At 38.9% G+C, this 21,458-nt stretch overlaps 1 protein-coding gene across 3 annotated transcripts in view; it reads left to right on the top strand.

Moving 5' to 3' along the window:
• Nucleotides 1-21,458, top strand: part of SYNE3 (spectrin repeat containing nuclear envelope family member 3) — a 91,856-nt gene that overhangs the window by 33,777 nt on the left and 36,621 nt on the right. For all 3 annotated transcript variants that reach the window (XM_087952133.1, XM_087952135.1, XM_087952134.1), the window contains exons 5-9: nucleotides 8,750-8,911; nucleotides 13,819-14,163; nucleotides 14,787-14,923; nucleotides 18,695-18,869; nucleotides 21,155-21,337. In XM_087952133.1, the coding sequence (XP_087808259.1) occupies nucleotides 8,750-8,911; nucleotides 13,819-14,163; nucleotides 14,787-14,923; nucleotides 18,695-18,869; nucleotides 21,155-21,337 (1,002 nt within the window). The remainder of the gene's footprint in view (nucleotides 1-8,749; nucleotides 8,912-13,818; nucleotides 14,164-14,786; nucleotides 14,924-18,694; nucleotides 18,870-21,154; nucleotides 21,338-21,458) is intronic.

The following is a 21,458-nucleotide window of genomic DNA, read 5'->3' as shown; positions in this document are numbered from 1 at the left end:
CTGTACAGATCAGCAAATTCCCTTTTGTTTTGATCAGGAGTTGCAGATTTTGGCAGAGATCATATGATTTACCATGCTTCTCTTCGGCCCTGAAAGTTGAATAAGCCACAGTGCTCAGGTTCACACATAATTTACAAATCATAAAGATTATACATTAAACTGAGCCACATAAATCAGTCAGTGGGTTGAGGCAGGCAAATTGATTACCAGCTTGGAGTAACATGCATTCTTCTACCCTACTATTAAAGAGTATTTTCACTGTTCCACCTCTATTCAGTTTTGTCAATTATATTACTGAAATATTTCCATATCTTTGTTCTACCTCTGTTTTCATTCCGTCTTCAGCTATTCATAGCCTAAAACTTGGGTGACCATTGATTATTACAATAATACTGTATAAATAATTACTGGAGACAGCCTCTCATTCTACCTTTAATTGGAATATCAATGCTATTTCAATATTTAGACACATTCTAAATTAGTAGAAAGCTTTTGCCCTAAGCCTTTCATTTGGAACAAGATCCAAATGAAAGACTTAGGGCAAAAGTTATCTACTAATTTAGAAATATTTCATAGTATAGTTGGCAAAACTGAGAAGAATGGAGGCACAACAGTAAAAATATTCTTTATTAGAGTGGAAGAAAACCTTTTTTATTGACCACTTAATGAATGGGTAAGATTATTCATAGATGTGAGTAGAAAATTCTACCTCAACATTTCTCAAAGTTAAAGAACAGTTTAAACATTCTGCAGTATCTGAATACATGATGTCATACTAGTCTGAATCTCATTATTGGTTTGTCTCATCTGTTTATTTTCACATTTCAGAGTGAACCTAGACACAGGAATAATTTATATACTGTTCAGCCACTTGCTCATCCTTCCAAATAACTTCTAAAGCTCCCAAATCAAATTGGAATACCACAACTATCTTGGGTTTAATTTTAAACCTTCCTCCCAATCACATAATCCCTTAAATCTTTGAGTCATAGAGACATTTATATGAAATGTCTTTCATATTTTATATAATAGACATAATAAAGTTACTGCTACAACTCTGGCCCAAATATGAAAGCAAATAACAAGAAGAACCATTATTATCTGCATGTTTTGAAATGCACGCAATTAAGAAGCGGCAACCATGACCTGGAAAAAAAATATTCATTTTCTAACAAATTTATTTTTTGCCTAATTGTTTCATTGGTTACACTTGAAGAACAGTTACAGAACTTTACTCTTTGGTTTTTCAAGGTTCACATTGTACACTGTGATCCAAAGAACACAATGTGTTCCTGATGCACAAGGCACAAATCATTCTTTGTGATACATTAATTCAAATTTATGGTTCATAATAACCTTTTCTGTAGAATACTCTCTGAGGTAGTTCCTTTGAAAAATATCATAGTTTCTATTCTAATGATTCATTACATTTCCAAAGCATTCCGTTTTCAGTAATGATAATTGGTGGTGAGAGACACTAAAATGTAGTTTCTTGGCTTTAAATTAACTTTGCTAACATTTTATTTTTGTACTTAATTTTTTTTCCTGATTTTAAAAAGGTAAATAAATTAAACAAAAAGGTACACTAGAAAGAAGGGGGAGGAAGGAGGAAAATGTTTGAAACAAATAAACAGAAAAAGAGCAAATCACAAGCAGGTTTTTTTTTTCTGTTAAAATGTATAGCTTTTTTTTTTTTTAACCAAACAGCCCTTTTTTTCTATTTGTACCAATTACAGTTTATATGTTTTACTTGTAAAGAAAACCTTGATAGTATTGTAAATAATCATATTCTCTTCTTACTTTGGTAAATAATTCCTTTTTCTTTTTGCTTTTCAACTCTGCCAATAGATAGTTAGTCTGTCACTTGCAGGGATCCTGCATTGTATAATAGGGTGATAATAGGGTGTCTGTGTGTGTCTGTCTCTGTCCTCTGTGTGTCTCTGTCTGCCTCTGTCTGTGTGTGAACAATGTAATTGGTTGGCCATGTCTGAAGGTAAAAACAGACATAACTCCCTTCTCATGTTAGCAGTGCAAAATTGTAAACAGCCATTGCTATTTATTTGTTAGTTTGTTTGAATGAATGAGCCATTCCAAACTCTAGAGGGCTCTGTGAAATCCCTTCTTCAAGATTAGGACCTTTGTTGTGAGATGGAGAAGTTCTCAACTGTTTTTTCTCCTGTCAGTTGCAGTGAAAGTGTCCTCTCCCCCCACCCCAAAAAATGCTCTGAGGTGGGAACGGGGGAGCCATTCCTACCAGTGAAAGGCTCTCTCTCCAGAGCCTAATAGCAGATTTTGGGAAGAGCATGTTTATCTAACACAGGGCAGAACAAGTTTTATCCCTCTTTTATTCCTATTGCAGTCACAAGCCATTGGGGTGTTCACAGGAGGGTATCAAAAAAATCAAAATGGTGGCTTCACTTACACAATTGAGGCTGCCTTCTTGATTTTTTTTACATTTCCCATGAACACCCCTGTCTGCAGTTGTCCTCTGGTTGTAATACTATTATAAAGAGAAGAGAGTAATTCAGAAAAATTCAAATCTCCCTCTGCTTGTAGTCTTGCTAATATTGAGGTCTGAATGGAACTCCCATATTCCAAGGCAGTATAGCTGAAAAACAATAAAGAGGTATTGCCTTACTACAATAACTTGCTACTGTAGAAAAAAGGCTGCTGGGTATTTGGTAGATCCTTGCTGTCATCCAGAAACCTTCTGTCATGCCCCTGGTGGAGTCTGACTCTGAGGAAGAGGAGGAACAGCCAACAGGGAGTGGGAGTGTGGCTCCAGAGGTGGTGGAGGAGGCTGGGGAAGGGCAGAGTCCGGCTGAGCAATCAGAAGAGGATCCAGGCCCATCCCTATCCATCCTAGGGCATGCAGAGAGGAGAGGATCAGGGAAAAGCGAGGTCTACTCAGGAGGAGATTACCATGATCCTCCTCGTGGCTTGCAGCTGGGAGCTATGTATATAAGTTTGTAACTGCGTAGTCAGAATGGCTGGAGTCAAAGTTTAGTGTTTCCTTTGAAAGAGGTTTATCTTTGTTGGCGTTCTTCTCATGGACTCTCCCCGTTATCTTCCTGGAATGTATGATTAATTATCTTGGCTTGCTTCGGAACTCTCGTCAATGCAGTTTGTTTTGGTTTCCTTTTGCCTCATTATTTACTTTTGTGACTTCAAACTGTCCCTAATAAAACAGTGAAGTTAAGTTGAAGGCATTACCGGACTTTAATGTATGTTTTGGGTTTTGGGTTATTTTGAGAGAATACGGGTCATCACATTTTGACTCCAGCCACCCCTTCAACTTATTTTTGCTTTTTGTGGGGTGACCATGGATCAGCTCAGAGCAGAGATTGCCCAGTTAAGCCAGCAAGTGGCTCTTTTGACTGCACAGGTGGCACAAATGCAAGCTGCCCGGCCATGCTGAAAATGCCCAGTGGCAGTGCCAGATAAATTTGATGGTTCGCTGGCCCAATTTCCAGCATTTTTGGGGCAGTGCCAGCTTTACATGAGCTTTCAGCTCGAGGACTTTCCCACTGACCGGGATAAGGTGGGGTTTTGATTAGTTTGTTGTCAGGTTCTGCAGCACGTTGGGCGACGCCTCTGTTGACCCAGCCCAGCCAGGTGTTGGACAATTACGCCGAGTTTTGCCGTCAGTTTCAGGCCATGTTTGAGGACCCTTTCGAAGCCAAACAGCAAACAGACGTTTGAGAGAGTTGAAGCAAGGGCGTGGCTCACTCCTGGATTATATTGCTAGTTTTCGGGTGGTTGCTCAGGAGGTACAATGGAATGAGGCAGCACTATAAGACCAGTTCCAGGAGGGTTTGTCGTTGGAGCTCCTGGATGAGTTGGCGCGCACTAAATGCCCTCGCACCCTTCAGGAGCTCATGCATTTGTGTCTTTGTATCGATGCTAGACTTCAGCAGCAACGGGTGTGACAACGGACAAAGACCGTATCTGTTTCCAGCAAGACGGCGCCCTTGGTGGAAGTGCCTTTGGAGGAACCCATGCAGTTGGGGGCTGGCCTCCCTCACCTGACTCAAGTAGAAAAGGATAGACGTTGTCGTGATGGTTTATGCCTCTATTGTGGCAGTTGAGGCCATTTTGCGGCCAAGTGTCCTGTCAAGACAGCCACAGCAGTGAAGCCTGCGGTGGCGGGAAACGAGCATTGCTTGGCCTACGGAGGTCTGTAGGTTGGGGTGTAAAGTCCTTAGGCCTGCCATCTTCACCAACCTTGCCATCGTCGCCACCTTTGACATCTCCACCACAATTGTTATTGGTGAAGCATCTTGTGCTGACAGCAATGTGTTCGTGCCTAGTGTGGGAGCGGTGGAGATCCAAGCCTTGGTCGACTCGGGCCACAGCCAATTTCATGGATGCTCATTTTGTAGAGCAGTGGTTCATTCCTCAGTGACAGGTGTCCCTGCCAGTAATGGTAGAGACGATTGATGGTCGGCCCCTTCGTTCGGGACCTGTGGTTGCTGCAACCAAACCCCTTTGCATGTGTATTGGGCAGCATGTGGAGGAAGCCATATGTTACCGCAGTGCCACATTCTCCGGTGGTGCTGGGTTTGGAGTGGTTACAGGCCCATGATACACAGATTGTCTGATCGTCTGGAGCTGTGCAGTTCCTTGATAGGAAGTGTGCCAACTATTGCTTGCGCTCCTGTGCAGGGAGTGTGGCTACACCCATGGACCTGGATCTACCTGCGGAGTTGGTGGACTTTGCTGATGTGTTTGGGGAGAAGGAGGTGGATCAGTTGCCTCCACATCGGGCATATGGCTATCCAATCGACTTGTTGCCCGATGCAAAATTGCCGGTGGGTCAGATATATTCCCTGTCAGAACCAGAGTTGGCCGCATTGTGGAATTTTATTGAGAAGAACCTCCGGAAAGGGTTTATCCAGCCTTCTACCTCCCCATTGGCTGCACCAGTGCATTTTGTAAAAAAGAAATCGGGTGGGGGCTATGTTTTTGTTGTGATTACCGCAAGTTGAATGCAATCACAGTGAGGAATCGGTACCCGCTTCTCCTCATCCCTGAACTGATTGAGCGGCTTCGTCAAGCTAAGATCTTTACGAAGTTGGACTTGTGTGGGGCCTACAATATGGTTCGCATTCGTGCAGGGGACGAGTGGAAAACAGCTTTCTGGATGAGGTATGGGTATTTTGAGTATACCATGATGCCTTTTGGATTAACCAATGCCCCAGCTGTGTTCATGCATTTCATGCACGATGTTTTCCGTGATTTGTTGGATCAATTCGTGGTCATTTATTTAGATGACATTTTAATTTACTCAGACTCCCTGCAGGAACACTGGCAACATGTACGGCTGGTGTTGCAACATTTGCATGATAGCCACCTGTTTGCTAAGTGTGAGAAGTGTCAGTTTGCACAAACCACTATTGACTTCTTGGGACATTGTATTTCACCTGCTGGGGTGGAAGTGGACCCGGAAAAAATACAATCGTTGCAGGCGTGGGAATCTCCACAGCGGGTTAAGGAAGTGCAATGACTGTTGGGGTTTGCGAAGTACTACTGCACATTTATTCCCGCCTTTGCTGCCTTGACTGGTCCTCTTTCTAATCTGCTCAAGAAGGGGGAGAAGTTCCATTGGGGTGCTGAGGAGCAGGCAGCTTTGGAGGCATTGAAAGTCGCCTTTGCTTCCAAGCCTATCCTCAAACACCCTGATCCAGGCCAGCCATTTGTGGTGGAAGCAGATGCTTCCAATGTGGCTGTTGGTGCGGTGCTCTTCCAGGCCTATGCTCCCGCAGGCACCTTGTTCCCGTGTGCTTATTCCTGGAAGTTGTCAGCTCCAGAGCGCAACTATACAATTTGGGACAAGGAACTATTGGTGGTTAAGGTCGCTTTTGAGACATGGCAGCACCATCTGGAGGGGGCTCGTCACCAAATTGAGGTTCGGACGGATCATCGCAATTTGGAACACCTACGTACAGCTCGGACATTGAACCAGCGTCAGATGAGATGGTCCTTATTCTTTGCTCGATTTGATTTCTGGGTGACCTATGTTCCAAGTGGAGGGAATCAACGCGCTGACGCCCTATCTCAGAAGCCAGAGTATACCTGAAGGGAGGATAAAATCTTGCCCCGGATGGTGATTCCGTTGGAGCAGTTTGCGGCCACCAAGGAACCTGTGGACCTCCGAGTGAGGATTCAGGAGGCGCAACGGCAGGACCCATTTGTGGCAGCTCGACGTCGAGAATTGGATGAGAATGGGAGACAAGAGACTTCTTGGGTGTATATTGGGGACCTGTTGCAGTTCCGTGATCACATTTACGTGCCTGGAGGTCCTCTTCATGGCCTTATCCTATGTCAATATCATGATAGTCCGGCGGCGGGACACTTTGGGATGTTCAAAACACTGCATCTCATCTCTAGGACATTTTGGTGGCCAAGACTTAAACATGGTGTGTTGGGATATGTGGCATCCTGTGGGATCTGTCGCCAAGCCAAGTATGCTCCTGGTGCACCCCCTGGTCTCTTGCAGCCCTTGCCCATGCCAGAATGACCGTGGGGGGCAGTTTCATTGGATTTCATCATTGAGTTACCACCATCGAATGGTACTACAACCATTTTTGTGGTGGTGGATATGTTGACTAAAATGGACCACTTTATTCTGTGTGCGGATCTTCCATCGGCCAAGATAACGGCTCAATTGTTTATCTCCCATGTTTTCCTGTTGCATGGGTTATCAGACTGCATGGTATCAGATCGGGGGGGGGGGGTACAATTACGGCACACTTCTGGCAGACCCTGCTCGTGAAACTGCAGGTTCAGGCGTGTCTGTCGTCTGCTCATCACCCCGAAACTGATGGGGGGCAGAGAGAGTGAATGCTATTTTGGAGCAGTACCTCCGCTGTTTCAGCAATACTCAACAAGACAATTGGGTGGAAGTGCTGCCGGTGGCAGAATTCGCTTATAACAATGCTCAACGTGCTTCCACCCATGTGTCCCCTTTCTTTGCTAACTATGGTTTTCATCCACGACTTTTCCCTTTAGCCCTGTCTGATTCCCCAGTTCCGGCAATGGATATGCTCTTGCAGGAGTTAAAAGCCGTGCACCACATGGTCTGCGATCAATTAGAGAGAGCCAAGGAGGACTATAAATGGTTTGCAGACTGACATCGTCGCGATGTTCCCCTTTAGTGGTAGGTGATCGGGTTTGGCCCTCTACTCGATACTTACCAATGATGCGACCATCAAAAAAGCTCGATCACTGTTATTTGGGACCTTTTTTGGTCAATCTTGTGGCTTATCATCTCTCCCTGCCACGGACCATGCATATTTATCCTGTTTTTCATTGTTCCCTGTTAGTCCCTGCCTCGGCCGACAGTCCACATTGACCGGCTCCATCACAGCTGGCCCCAGTAGCCCCTCTAGGAGAGGAGGAGTACGAAGTGGATAGCATCTGAGATTCACACCAGTTGTGGGCCGATTTCAGTATTTGGTGGCATGGAAAGGTTATGGACCAGAGGACTTCACCTGGGTCAATGCTACTGATGTTCATGCTCCTTGTTTGGTCCAGGACTTTCACGCTCAGTTTCCTCAACGTCCTTGTCTGCCTGGTCCTGGGGGAGGGGGCCCTGCAGGGGGGGATAGTGTCATGCCCCTGGTGGAGACTGACTCAGAGGAAGAGGAGTAACAGCCAACAGGGAGTGGGAGTGTGGCTCCAGAGGTGGTGGAGGAGGCTGGGGAAGGGCAGAGGCTGGCTGAGCAATCAGAAGAGGATCCAGGCCCATCCCCTATCCATACTAGGGCACACAGGGAGCAGAGGATCAGGGAAAAACGAGGTCTACTCAGGAGGAGATTACCATGATCCCCCTCGTGGCTTGCAGCTGGGAGCTATGTATATAAGTTTGTAACTGCATAGTCAGAATTGCTGGAGTCAAAGTTTAATGTTTCCTTTGAAAGAGGTTTATCTTTGTTGGCGTTCTTCTCATGGACTCTCCCCGTTATCTCCCTGGAATGTATGATTAATTATCTTGGCTTGCTTCGGAACTCTCGTCAATGCGGTTTCCTTTGGTTTCCTTTTGCTTTATTATTTACTTTTGTGACTTTAAACTGTTCCTAATAAAACAGTGAAGTTAAGTTGAAGGCATTACCGGACTTTAATGTATGTTTTGGGTTTTGGGTTATTTTGAGAGACTACGGGTCATCACACCTTCTCTCTTGCCTTTAGCAGAAAATTATCCAGTTGATAAGTGTTCACTAACCATGGAACTACATTCATACTGGTTTGCATATTTGCACCTTTGTCCTGAGGGAACTGCCTTTATAGTTTCCTTTATATTTTCCCACAAAAAGATAGTGGTAGGGGGAGGAATTAAAAAATGTGAATAACTCATATAGGCCCTCTAGTGGAAAATTACATTGAAAAACCCACATACATATTGAACTGTGTATTTGTTCTTAATGTTTTCTAGGTATATTTATTAATAATTATTATTTTTATGTTTATTTTCAATACAATATTTGATATGCTGTCATTAATGAGAAGCTGGCTTGCTAAATCTTTCTTTCGGCACTATCTTTCCTTTCTTAAAAAAGAAATGGAAGTCTTTTTAAAATATTGTATTTACTTAAGTGCTAAATAATTACAGTTCACTTGGACCTGGGATATGTTAATTGTTTCAAATTCCTGAAAACAACCAAGTGACATATGAGGAGAAGGCTTCTTTGTTCTGTGAGTTTATTTTTCAAAAACTGTCTTTCCCTTTGGGATATTTCTCTTATTTCAGAGAAGAGTGATATTACTAGAAAAGATAACAACAGAGCACAAGCTATATAAGACCAACGTTGACCAGTTTCGGCTATGGCTGACTCAGCTAACAGAAAGATTAAACTGCTGCCTCAATCAAGAATCAAAGCTGCCAGCAGAAAATAGAATCAAAGCATTACAGGTATTTGATTGCTGAAGTTATTACTGTGAAGGTGTTGTTTTGCTAAAATGTTGGGGTTCTTTATTTTTATGCTGCCAGGAACCTCTGTGAAGGAACTTTTAAAAAAAAATCAAGATGACTTCATTTGTGCAGTTGTAACCAAAAATTTGACTTGTTTAATTTCCTTGAAACATGCCCATCATCTTCCCATGGGCAGGGACCTATGACTTACCGAAATCCTGCTCCTTGCACTATTTGTATTAACAGGGCATCAGTCAAAAAAGACCAGTTTTTTTTCCCTATCGAATGAAAAATAATTTTGTAGAAAATGATTTCTAAATGTAGATTTCCACAGACTTACTTTTATTTTTAAAGAATTGTGCTGTCTGTTTTTTGCATGCTGTTTTCAGTAGTTTTTAAAGTATTTTTATTTGTAGTTTTCAGAGAAATGTAAAGCTCCTGCAACATCTTTCTGCTGTAGCAAAATCCAAAGTATGGTAATATCCACACTGATTATTTACTGGAAATGTTTTGCAAAGCACTTTGCATCCATATTAAAGAATAATTGTGTAAATGAAATACAAAATCAAATTTGAAATGATTTTTCATTTGTTCTTTTTTTAAATTGTTAAGATTTACTGCAGCCATGAGATCCAGTTTACTAGAATTTGGCGATTTTACCCTATTACCATGAAACCCTATTACCATAAGATCAAAATATAGAACTTTTTTTTAAATAAAGTTTTATTTGGGTTTTCACACACAAAATACAAGTAAAACATCTTTTTTTGAAAATAGCATGGTCCCGGGTTGAACTTCTTTATACAGACACAAAACTCAATTTCATGCTCCTTTTTGTATTCTATTCCATATCTTATACTATTTTACATTTTCTATATAGTTTTTCCCCTCTTTTAATTTTCTCAATTTTATTTTGATTATCTCATCTCAATTCAAATCATTATATTTATACTTTTGTCTCTTCTGTTTCAATTTCATATTATCTTTTCTCATTAAACAAATTTTCTCCTGTAGTTACTAATTGGAGTATGACACCTTTATATCTTTTAATTACATCCATTCAACTCTTATTTAAACTTCAATATATACCTTTAGTTTATGACCTTCAATATAATACATAATACATAACTTCCAATCGAATTCTGCTTGGCACATTCTTATAATACACACTATATTCTTTAAAAAAAAGAAAGAAAGATTGTAAATATATGTAATTATAAACCCTCATTCCATTCCAGTTCAGTTCTATCATTAATAATCATTAAAATCTTAACATCTTTAACACTTCTTTTCAATTAAATATCATGCTTCCTTAAAAACACATATAATCTCCATAATTAATTTTTCCCTTATTTCTCTTCACATATGTTTTATAAATCATTAAATATACCTTTTGTTACATTTATTTATTGACAAGCATTCCGCTGAATTACGATAGCTATTTTATCAGACATTTTAATCATACATTGTTTCATATTTTCTAAAATTATTTCTGCTTCTAATATAACCATACTATCTTATGTACCTTTGCAGAATCCCTTTTTCCATTAAGTTTTCACCCATTATCTCTAAATAGACCCTGTTTCTCTATATTTTGCTTCTGTCCTTTATAACTTCTTTTCCTTTCTTTCTGCCCTCTCATCTCCCTCCCTCCCCTTTTTACCCCCTTGTCTCTCTAGTTCTAATTCTCTCTTCTGCATTTCCCTCTTCTGTTGCTTTTTGATTTTATACTTATTTTTCACTCTATTTTTTTTGGAGTTGTTTTTCCCAATCTTAAACTTTCCATTCTCTTTCTCCCCTTTCCTTTTTTTTCCCCATCTAAGATTACTTGTTCATTAAAGATTGCTTCTTCTTTGTCGCAATCTTCTTGTTCTGCAGGCATTTCTTGTTGTTTCTCATAATTCCAAATCTCCATTTCTAAAAACTAAAATACGAAGCCAAAAGAACCTCTCCCTTCTTGTGCATCTTCTTTGTACTTTTTAAGTTCCATTTTCAGTTCTTCTAAAAGTGGAGCCATCTTAAAAAGTTTTAAACAACCACCCGACTGATTTTAGTCATTCAAAACAATAACCAGGAATCCAGAAATCATCAAGTAATCCAGATAGTTCCAAGTTACATCTTCTTATTTCTTTTTCGACTTTCTCTTCCTGGGGTTTTTGTTGCGATATTTCAGTTAGAATGTATCTTTTGGAAGTCTTGTTGAGATTTTGCTGTAAATTCTTTTTTAATTCCAGGCAGTCTCCTCCCTTCCAGATCCTGCCCTTTTATTCTTCCTCTCTCCTTTACTGTTTTCAAAAGCTTTTAATTATCCAGATATCTTTATTATCCCTTTGACTTTTTATTTTCAGCATTAAATGCCTATTGATGTCAAAGTGGATTTTTTTCCAATTTCTTGCTTAAGTCTCTTAGCTGTCAGTATAGGAAAAGGAGAAAACCAAGTCTTTTCCCTTTTCTCTCTCTTTCGCAGCTTAAAAATCTTCTTAGGGAACAATGTTATTGTTTTTTAACAGTTTCAATTCCAGGGTACCGTATTTGTTGCTTTTGCTGTTTGACCCGGTCAACCAAAACTTTCTCTTCTTATCTTCCTCCTGCACATTCTTTTCCGGTCGAGTTCTTCTTTGTGATGGCCATTTCTGACCACCGCTGCAACCGCCTTCAGGAAAGGGAGTAATGGCCAGCTGGGGAGGAGAGATGCGGCTCTCCTCAACCCTGCTGGCAGTCTCCCCCTTCTTCACCACCTCTACGGGGTGGCTTAGCCCCGAAACCAGCCAGCTCGGGCCGCTCCAGCGGCGAGCACGGATCGAAGCCTCACAGAGACGAGGTTTCGGTCTGTCGCTGAAGAAGCTCAAACCGGAAGTCCCAAAATATAGAACATTCTTGAACATCCCAATCTTATAAGAATTTTTGGAACTAGTCAGAAGCATACTTAGAATAAGTATTGTGAGCCATAAGTTGTTGGACAAAATGATTTTTAAGGAACAGTGTGGTGTCAAAGCAGTTAAATCAGTCTTTGAGATATATAAATTCACTTTTTATATGATACTTAATACAGAGTTCATTGTACAAATGAAAAGAGGAGGAGAAAACCAACCTACATGTTAGGGATGCTAACCCAGGAAAACTAGAAGCCAATATGGCTAGTGGGATTTGCAAGCTTAATACACACATGTGCGTTTTGTGTACACTGGTGATAAACACATGTGTAGAACCATGTTTGGTGATCAGTCCAGTTCATGGATTATATGTGTTGAGTGGGATTATTGTGTATGTGGAAGGTCTACCCAAACTATGTTTGGTCAAAAATAAAGAATTCTTGTTGCCAAATCCTAAGTGCTACTGAATTGCTAGCAGTCAGGGATTTTATTTATTTATTTATTTTATTTTGTCAAGAGATTATAAGATAACAGGTATTAATATAAACATAGTTATGAATACATGGATGCATATAAGAAAAATAAAAAGAAACAATAGGACAGGGATAGTAGGCATATTGGTGCACTTATGCACGCCCCCTACAGACCTCTTAGGAAAGGGGTGAGGTCAATAGTAGACAGTCTAAGGTTAAAATTTTTGGGGTTTGGGGAAGAAACCACAGAGTCAGGTAGAGTATTCCAGACATTGACCACTCTGTTGCTGAAGTCGTATTTCCTGCAATCAAATTTGGTGCGGTTTACCTTGAGTTTGTATCTATTGTGTGCTCTTGTATTGTTATGGTTGAAGCTGAAGTATTCATTGACAGGTAGGACATTCCAATGTATAATTTTATGTACTATACTGAGATCAGTCCAAAGGCGTCATAGTTCTAGATTTTCTAGGTCTAGAATTTCAAGTCTGGTGGCATATTCTGCAACGAGTAGAGGAGTGGAGAACTCTTCTTGTGAAATATTTCTGAACTTTCTCCACTGTATTAATATCAGATATATAATGCGGGTTCCAGACTGATGAGCTGTATTCGAGTATTGATCTAGCAAAAGTTTTGTATGCTCTAGTTAGTAATGTGATATTACCTAAGAAAAAGCTACACAGGATTATGTTAACAACTCAACGCCTTTTTGGCTATGTAGTTACAGGGGCTCTAACACTTGGATCATTAGAGGTGAGTAATCCAAGGTCCTTTGCAGAGTTTGGATCATCAACAAGGACTTGACTATTCAGCTTGTATTTTATTTTCTGATTTTTTTGCCAATATGTAAGACAGAGTATTTATTTGTTGAGATTTGAGGTTGCCATTTGTTTGACCATTCTGATACATAGCCGAGGTCTTTTTGAAGGGTAGCAGTATTGTCGGTGGTGTCGGTAGTGTAGCCATCAGCGAAAAGAACGCAGTTGCTTTTAATATGATCACAGAGGTCAGTTATGTAGAGTATGAAGAGAGTTGGTCCTAGAACACTGCTTTGGGGGACACCACTGTTGACAGGTACAGAATTTGATAGCATGCTCCCAATTTTGACCATTTGTTGTCTGTTTGACAGGAATGCTTCTATCCAGTTATGCAGGTGTTATTGCAGGATTTTATGTTATATTTTGTTTTGATGAATGAACCAAGCATTTAGAGATGCTCCATCTTTTGAAGATGATAGTACCATACAAATACGTAACATCAGAAATGATCAGGCACACTGAACTGGTTAAGGAGAGAAGATGCACACCATTGTTCCCCAACAGAGATGTGACATAAATCCGAGAACCACTGTTGCCTAATCCAGCCTGGGTCTGGTGGATTCATGGTTATGACATTCCTGGCATGATGCCCATTCAAAATAATTTGGGTGACTAGGCACAAAGCACGGTGGCCTTTTCTTGTGTTCATAGGCAGCAATGCATAGTGGATTTATGCTGTCTCAGTACTCATATTTTCTACATGTGAGATTGGAAATCACTTACTTTGCAACTCTTTTCTCCTGCAGGACATTACAAAAGATGTAAGGAGCGGAGAAAAGAAATTGAAACATCTGGAAGCACAGTCTATAGATGTGATGCAAAACACCTCTCCCCTGGGGGCAGAAAAGATGAAGGCTGAGCTTGAGGAGCTGAAAAAACTCCTGGAGAATATAAAGCTAGTGAGTGTGGAGGAAGAGGAGAAACTGCTTAAGAGCCTTCAGTCTGAAAACACCTACCACACCCAAGCCAGGGTGCTTGAAACTGATGTTCAAGAATTCCGTAAAAGGCTGCAAAGATTAGGAAACCACTTTGAAAAGGACGATACTGTGAGAAGTGATGAGGATTTAATTTCACTATGGAGAGAATACCTGGTGAGCATTTACTGGTCAGTAACCAACTGGGAACAAAGGCAGATGGTCACATAATGAAATGAAAATAAAATTAAACCCTGCTCGTCTATTCAGATGCAAATACGTTAAAATAAATGGTTGAGGCATCTTCATGGCAACATTTTAATGGGTCCCAATGAACTGTACCCTTATCCAGGATGTTCCATTTCATTGGAATAGGCATTCTTTGTTCTATTCCCACTAAGAAACTGATATAATAAGGCAATCCTAGGTCTTTTTTCTTGTTTCCTAAATTTTGTATAAGTGTTGGTGGAAATTACTCAGCTAATCACGTGCAGCTAATTTATGAAATAATGAAAGGCACGATTGTTTGTTTCCTCTTAAACTTTCATCACAAGCTGATGAGTTTTCTTCAGTTTCAAGATGTTTTTAATCTTCTATGATTTTTATGAAGCATTAGGATGGGAGAAGTGCCCCTGTAAGTTTGCTTTTATTGTGAAATGTTTAATTATGCTATGCTGTGGCTATGTTTTTATTTTTATAAGCTGTTTGTGGTTTGAATTTAATTGTAGATTTTATACAAGTTAAAAAAATAAACACAGCTATGTAAGTTAATATTTCTTGACAATAATTTTGTTTTTAAGGCAACAAAGGCAAGCCTTACAGCAGAAGAACCAAAGGCTGAGAAACTGAAGATTCAACTAAAGGAGTTGTTCAAATTTTCACAAGATTTGCAGCCTCTTTCTGAGAGTGTGATCCATGCCCTACGAGAACATCAGAGGTATTTTGCTGGAGGAAGTGGCACAATAATCAGATAGCTCCAAAAATACATTTCAATGAAAGGACTGATATAGACAGCTTGTTTCAAAATTAAGAAATATAAATCTGAAAGGAGGCAATGGCAAATTACATCTCTTGACTTTCACTGGTCTTAAGGCTTATTTGAAATGAGATTTGTCTTTTTTCTCCCCTTCTCAAAGCTCTAGGTGCCTTTTATATATTTCCTTCACTTCTTGCAATGGTTAGTCTCATAATAATACTGTGGAGACAGGCTGAAAGATAATAAGTTCACTCGTGGTTGGATGGGAATTTAAACCCGGATTCTTCAGTCCCAATATGGACATACCATTGTGGAACTCTGGGTAAAGTGTAGTTGGTTGCCATCCAGATTGGGATTTTTTCCCCACATCACAGGAAAGAGAGATTTGTAGAAGCCTGTCAAAGATCTCCCAGCCCTGGTGATAAGTTGCTCATTTTAAGTGTCTCTCAGTTTCCAGATGAAACATTATGAAATAATACCCATGTAATAAGTAGAATGTAGGCACCAAAGTAGGTGTATGAATGGAAAATAATGGGGTATTTTTCAATGTAATCACTCCATAGTAATCCTGTCAGGGAGGGAATTTGGGCAGATGAAATATAAGGAATCCTGCATCTGCTTTCAAAATACCCATCTCATCTAGCTGTTCAAATAAATGTCTTTTTCACATCTTCCTAAAAATTAAATCTGTTCCTTTATGATTACATTGCAGCTAAAATGTTCTAACTTTTTGGAAAGAGGCATATAATATGGTTTATGCTCTCATCTCATCTGATATCCACATTACTAGGATGAGCTTTCTGACTTTTCTTGGCAGATAGTGACATTGGTGTTTCAGGATGATCTGTGAACATACAAAAATGCCTTTTAAGGAATCAGTCATCTACTGACTGGTAGTAACTCACCAGAATTTCAGATTAAAATTTTCTCAGTTCTGCCCGTAGAGACCAGGTATTGAATCCAAGTTCTCTGCACCAGAAGCTGTATTGTAGCATTAGGACTTTTTCCTAACCATTTGATATAGAAAGAATGTCAATTTATTTCAGCTTTGAGATCTTACTCATGGGTTGATTTTCCTTACCAGTAGCTTTTGATTAGGAAAAACTATAGTTATATAATTAACAGTTTCAAAAATTAAACTCTGCCCAACTAGAAAAGTGGTTAGAAAACTAGTCAGAAAACTAGAAAACTAGTTAGTACTAAATCATCTTGAATAATCTTCTGATAAATATTAGAAATACTTATTATATCTGCTTTTTGCACTGCTGTCTTGTTATGGATGATATAAGGGACAATGAGGAGAGAGGGAAGGAAAAAATCATTCTAGTTAACTTTGCATCCTATTTTCTCTCCTGCTTTTTGGCTGGACATGGGAGGATTCTTTGTGGAGCAAAATAATTGAATCACTGGCTCATGCTGTATAAGTCATTACCTTATTGTGTGTTGTCTTGCATTTGTGTATATATGTTCATATTATCAGAGGTGTTTCATTACTTTCATGGAGCCAAGTGTTATGCAGGTAGCAACACTGATAAGAATGCTTTTTCTCCATGTGTTCTTTGCTGATTTTTTCCCATGCATGTTTTTCCGGCTAGACATATTCCCCTCTTCTGCTTCTGACTTTACTAAAATATTTTTGCTTCCATGCTAAGTACAGTCAGGAAATTATCTGCATAACCTTTTTTCAGATTTGGAAAAAGGGTTGTCAACAGCTGGTTAGGCACAGACAAATGTTTGCTTGTATCTAAAAACTGGCTTTCTTGTGACAAGCATAGACTGTTTTGACAAGCTATAAAGATTTTCTGTTAATGAAATTAGTTACTGCAGGAGAAACATTAATTCAGAGTTAAGGAAGCAAGCCTGGGATTCTTGCCAATGAGGAACAGTAAGAATGGAAAGTTTGAACATTTGCCACAGTAGAGATGACAGATTGTTGGTATCATCTTCCAAAGAGGCATTGTTTCATATGTAGGAAATGATAATCTCACTAATGATTATGAAGAAATAACAGTGAAGGTAGTGATCAAAAGACTTGTGTTCTTCCAAAATTATGTTAAAACATAAACTGTCCTTACAGGAAAACTACTATCACAAGAGCATTATGGCATGCCAAGTGGAATAATCCCTTTTCTATTGTTTTGTTTAACTGAAAACAAAATATGTTTCCTAAGGAAATCTTCATGTTTATTTTCTAAAAACCTGTGTATTGGCCATTACTGTCTGCCAGGTCCCTTCAAGCTGGAGAATGAAATTAGAACTAAGCTGTGCCTCAAGGTTCTGAGCCAGAGACACAAGCAGGTTGGAATTTTCAGCAAGTAAAAACAAGTTTTTCTTTTTCAGTTAATGGATAGAAGGAACCAGACACCTGTCGAGAGGATGAAATTAATTTTGTTCAGATTTAAACGTAAACCAGTATTTTTTGAACTAATACACAAACAGATTTTAACATGCCGTTTGAGTTCACACAAAATACTGTTACCAGGTATGCTCAGAGCCAAACTGTAAATAACTTCTTAATGCAAAATCACTACAGAATTTTTAAACAGTAGCCAAAACTGTGCTTTTCATAATTGAACCATATCCATAACTACATTTTCTAGGTATTTTGCACCACACAGATTCAGATATGGCTAGTTCATTTTAAAGAGAGTATTTTGACAGTACTACTAAAATTAGCTGGAGGAGAAGCCACAAAACATATCTGTTAAGTATGTCAAATCAGAGTGAGCTTTCTGCTTCATGGCTGCCCCTTTTTAAGACTAGAATGGGGAAATAAAAAGATCTATCATCCCAACCTCTAAGTCCAATATTTTGTACATGCAGACAATATAATCTTTGGAAAGGGGGTATTCTACAATAAACACACTTAACCTTGTGACTGCACTTCTTGCTCCAGCTGCTAAGTTTTAACTTTGATCACATGTTTTATTGTGTAAACCCATCTCATTGGTGAGTGTATGATTCAATATTATTTCAGTAACCCACTAAATAAGTTAGTTCAGATGCAGACAAGATGATGCACTCTGCCAGCCTAGCTAACTAGGGGATCCCAGAATGGAGAATACTACTAAATTGGACTCCCTTGATACTTAGTGTGCATATTTCTTGTTAATTGTTATTTGTAAATAAATTAGTCAATGTTAATATTATGACTACATGGCTTAATTTAATTTAATTTAAAGCTAGATTTCAGTGGTGTATGTCTTGAATTGTAAATACCTTAGGCCATCTTTGTAATTAAGGTAAATATGAAGTCACACGAGTAAATATCACCAAAAGCACTACGATCTTCATTGTTAAGGGAAAAATCCATCTTTTGGTAGATAATTTCCCCTTTAAGTGTCTCAGTTGTCTTTCTGCTCTAGGCTTGTAATAGACGGTGGGCGTATGGATCTTAAGGTTGATCCTTAAGAGGCTATTGGGGAATCCAAGTTGCACAGCTAGCTTCTTGTAATTCCCTGCAGCAGGTGCAAAGAAAATGCATCTGGGCATCTAAAAACAGTTTTGTGGATTATCTGATTGGCAAAGACAGCTGTGGAAAGAAGAAGCCAGGAAAATATAGGAAGCAGAAACAGAGCTGCTTTGTGTTAAGAAAGCATATTACACGGGCAGACTTTTCGTCCCTTTCCGTCCAACTTGGGGTTTACTTCTCCCTTCTTCAAAGGAAGAAATTAAATCCTTCTTCATAATTCATTAATAAAACTTCATAATTTTGTTAATTTATTTTTGCAGTCTGAAGGGAAAAATGTTTAAATTGAGCACAGAGATTGAAACAGAGTTGAGGCAGCGCTTCCAAAATTCCCTGAGGGAGTTTCAGCTGTGGAAACCATCAGCTCAGCGACTCCTGGACACCACAGTCCATGTTTCTGATCCTGCATTGACAGATGCATTCCTGCGTCAGATTGAGGTGACGACTTTATAACATTTGGAATTTTAAAATCCATTGTGTTCAGAAACCAACACGTAAAACAACACAGTAATCTTGTAAGAATTTCAAGACTATTCTGTATTACTATTGGAAACATTTTTAGCCTGTACAACAACCTTCACAATGTCATGTAAGTTGTAAATTGTGAACATTCATATGCATCATTTTACCTCATCCTGGTCAAATAGTGAATATCAGTAAATATTTGAATACCAGCCTAATTTAACCTTCATCATCATAATCATTGGCAAGTTTAACAATTTGGCATTGTGCACTGGAATAAACAGTTAGAAAAAAAGATAAAGACGTAGTCGTAATGCAAGATTCTGGAAATCAAACAACCCCTATTGGTATACTTTGTCTCTGTTGTATCCTTTATTTATTCATCTTTCTAGAGACTGAATGATGGCATGTCAGAAATATGTGTACATGTCAGTGTCAATGTAAATATGTGCATAGGGATACAGTATATATAGACACAAGCATGGAGATGTAATATGCATACATACACACACACACACATACACACAGAGTCCACTCATACACACTTGGGTATGCTCATATGTGTATCTGTGTGTGTGTGTGTGTGTGTGTATGTGTGTGTGTGTGTGTGTGTGTCTTTCTGTACTTCCCAAAAACATCATAGTGTATCTCTAACCTGGATCAGAACATATTAGAATAAAGCACGGCGGAAAAAGTTCAACATGCATTCACCCTAAATCTCCCTTTGCTGCTAAATGCTTAAAAAGTTAACTCTCACCTGTTAACAGTTGGAGCAAATCAATTCCTCTACTCTGTCCTCCTGCCCACTTTGAAATTTCTTTTTTATTTCTCCCCAACTTGAAAAGTCAATGTCCTGGAACCTCCTGGAACTCTGTGGATCCTTACAGGCTCACCAGGAAACCAGGATTTCCTTAGAATGTAGTTGGAAAACAGTTGTAGGAGATTATTTGAAGCCTGAATTCTGTGTCCAAGGCTCTGTTCTCTGGTTCATCTGAAAAAAGACAAGGCTTTTTTAAATAGCAGAACTATAGTTGTAAAATGCTCACTCCAGTTACATCCACTGATCTTCCCCTTTTCCCATTTTACAGGAGATTTAGGAACTTTCCTCAATGCCATCTATATAGTTTTGTGCAGTTTTATATCCTGGTATATTTATTTAATTGTATGTTGAGATTGATTGCCATCAAATTGGTGCCAGCTGTTAGTGACTCCATAGGCTTTACTTTCTTTTTTTACTTTTTTCTACTTTTATTTTTTAATAATTTTTATTGATCTCCAAAATTAAAATACAGAATAAAAAAAGATGTCAGCTACATATTAATCAGCCAAGCAAAAAACAATAATAAAATGTGTGTAGAATAAATAACTATATCATTAATATTAATAACCGACATAAAATGTCCACCCTGATTGAAAGCTGAAACATATATCTCAAATATCTGATAAGTTTCCCCCCCCCCTTGCATAACAAATCTACAACTATTTCCCCATCTATAGTTTCTTACTAAAAATACTAGGTTACATAAAAAGGATGTCACTGATCTGTTGTCCATCTATCAAGTCGACCCACCACCTATTCACTTAAAAGAGAAAGTTAATAGGTAACTCCAGAAACAAAAATAACCTTCCAATCTCTTACAAACTTGTCTAGCCCGTTGTCTCTAATCAATGTGGTTAATATAGATATTACTTTCTAAACAGAATTTTGTCCACTATGATCTGTTCTTAACCTCTTCTTCAGATCTTCAAATGAGACACCCTCCGTCATTGTAACTGATGGTATAAAAGATGTAACATATCTACCTTCCACTTTCCGGGCATGAGAGGCTTTTCCAGAGAAATAGTCTTTGCATAATACATTCAAAGAGGAATAATATGAGTCTGGTCATTTGTGTTCAAGTGAAAATTCAGGGTTGATCCATTTATTTGTTTCCTTGGATGTCCATAATATTCTCCAAAAGCAATATTGAAAAGCTTCAACACTCTTTCTGTCCTGCTTTTTCATAGTCCAACTTTCAGTTTCCATCTAGTGTTACAGGGAATATCATTATCTAATATTTGCAGGTAAAGATACATTATGCTGATACATCTATATTTTGGTATGAATTACATGCTGATAAACTTATCAAATAGTATTTCTGAGTTGTAGTTGGGTTTTTTTCATTATTCTAATTATTCCTGTTTGAGGAAAATATTTTCAAAGTAGGAAAATAAAAAATGATTGGCAAAAATTCCTAATAATCAATTATTCTCTTCTGTAGATTTTTCTGGTTGAAAGCTCCCATCTTAAAGAACAACTCCTGAAAGTCCAGATGAAAAAAGATTTTCTGGGTAATATTTTCAAACAGGAGAGAGCAGAGTTACTCTTGGAGGAGGTTAGTGATGCTACAAAGGAATTAGAAAACCTGCACAAAGGGCTACTCCAGAGGAAAAGCAGGTTACAGGTAAGCTTCTCCTAAAAAGTCAGCTGGTAAGAAAAATAATTGTGATTTAATAGTGCAGTGATCAATACACGACCAACTACAATGATAAAAACATCATTCAGTTTTTATTTCAGTCAGATTG

The sequence above is a fragment of the Notechis scutatus genome, chromosome 1 (genome assembly GCF_049901735.1).
Source record: "Notechis scutatus isolate UNSWTSFEM ecotype Mainland chromosome 1, rNotScu1.2, whole genome shotgun sequence".
In the NCBI taxonomy this organism is placed as follows: Eukaryota; Metazoa; Chordata; class Lepidosauria; order Squamata; family Elapidae; genus Notechis; species Notechis scutatus.
The sequence above is the reverse complement of the archived record's forward strand: the minus strand, read 5'-3'. Positions and strand labels throughout refer to the sequence as shown.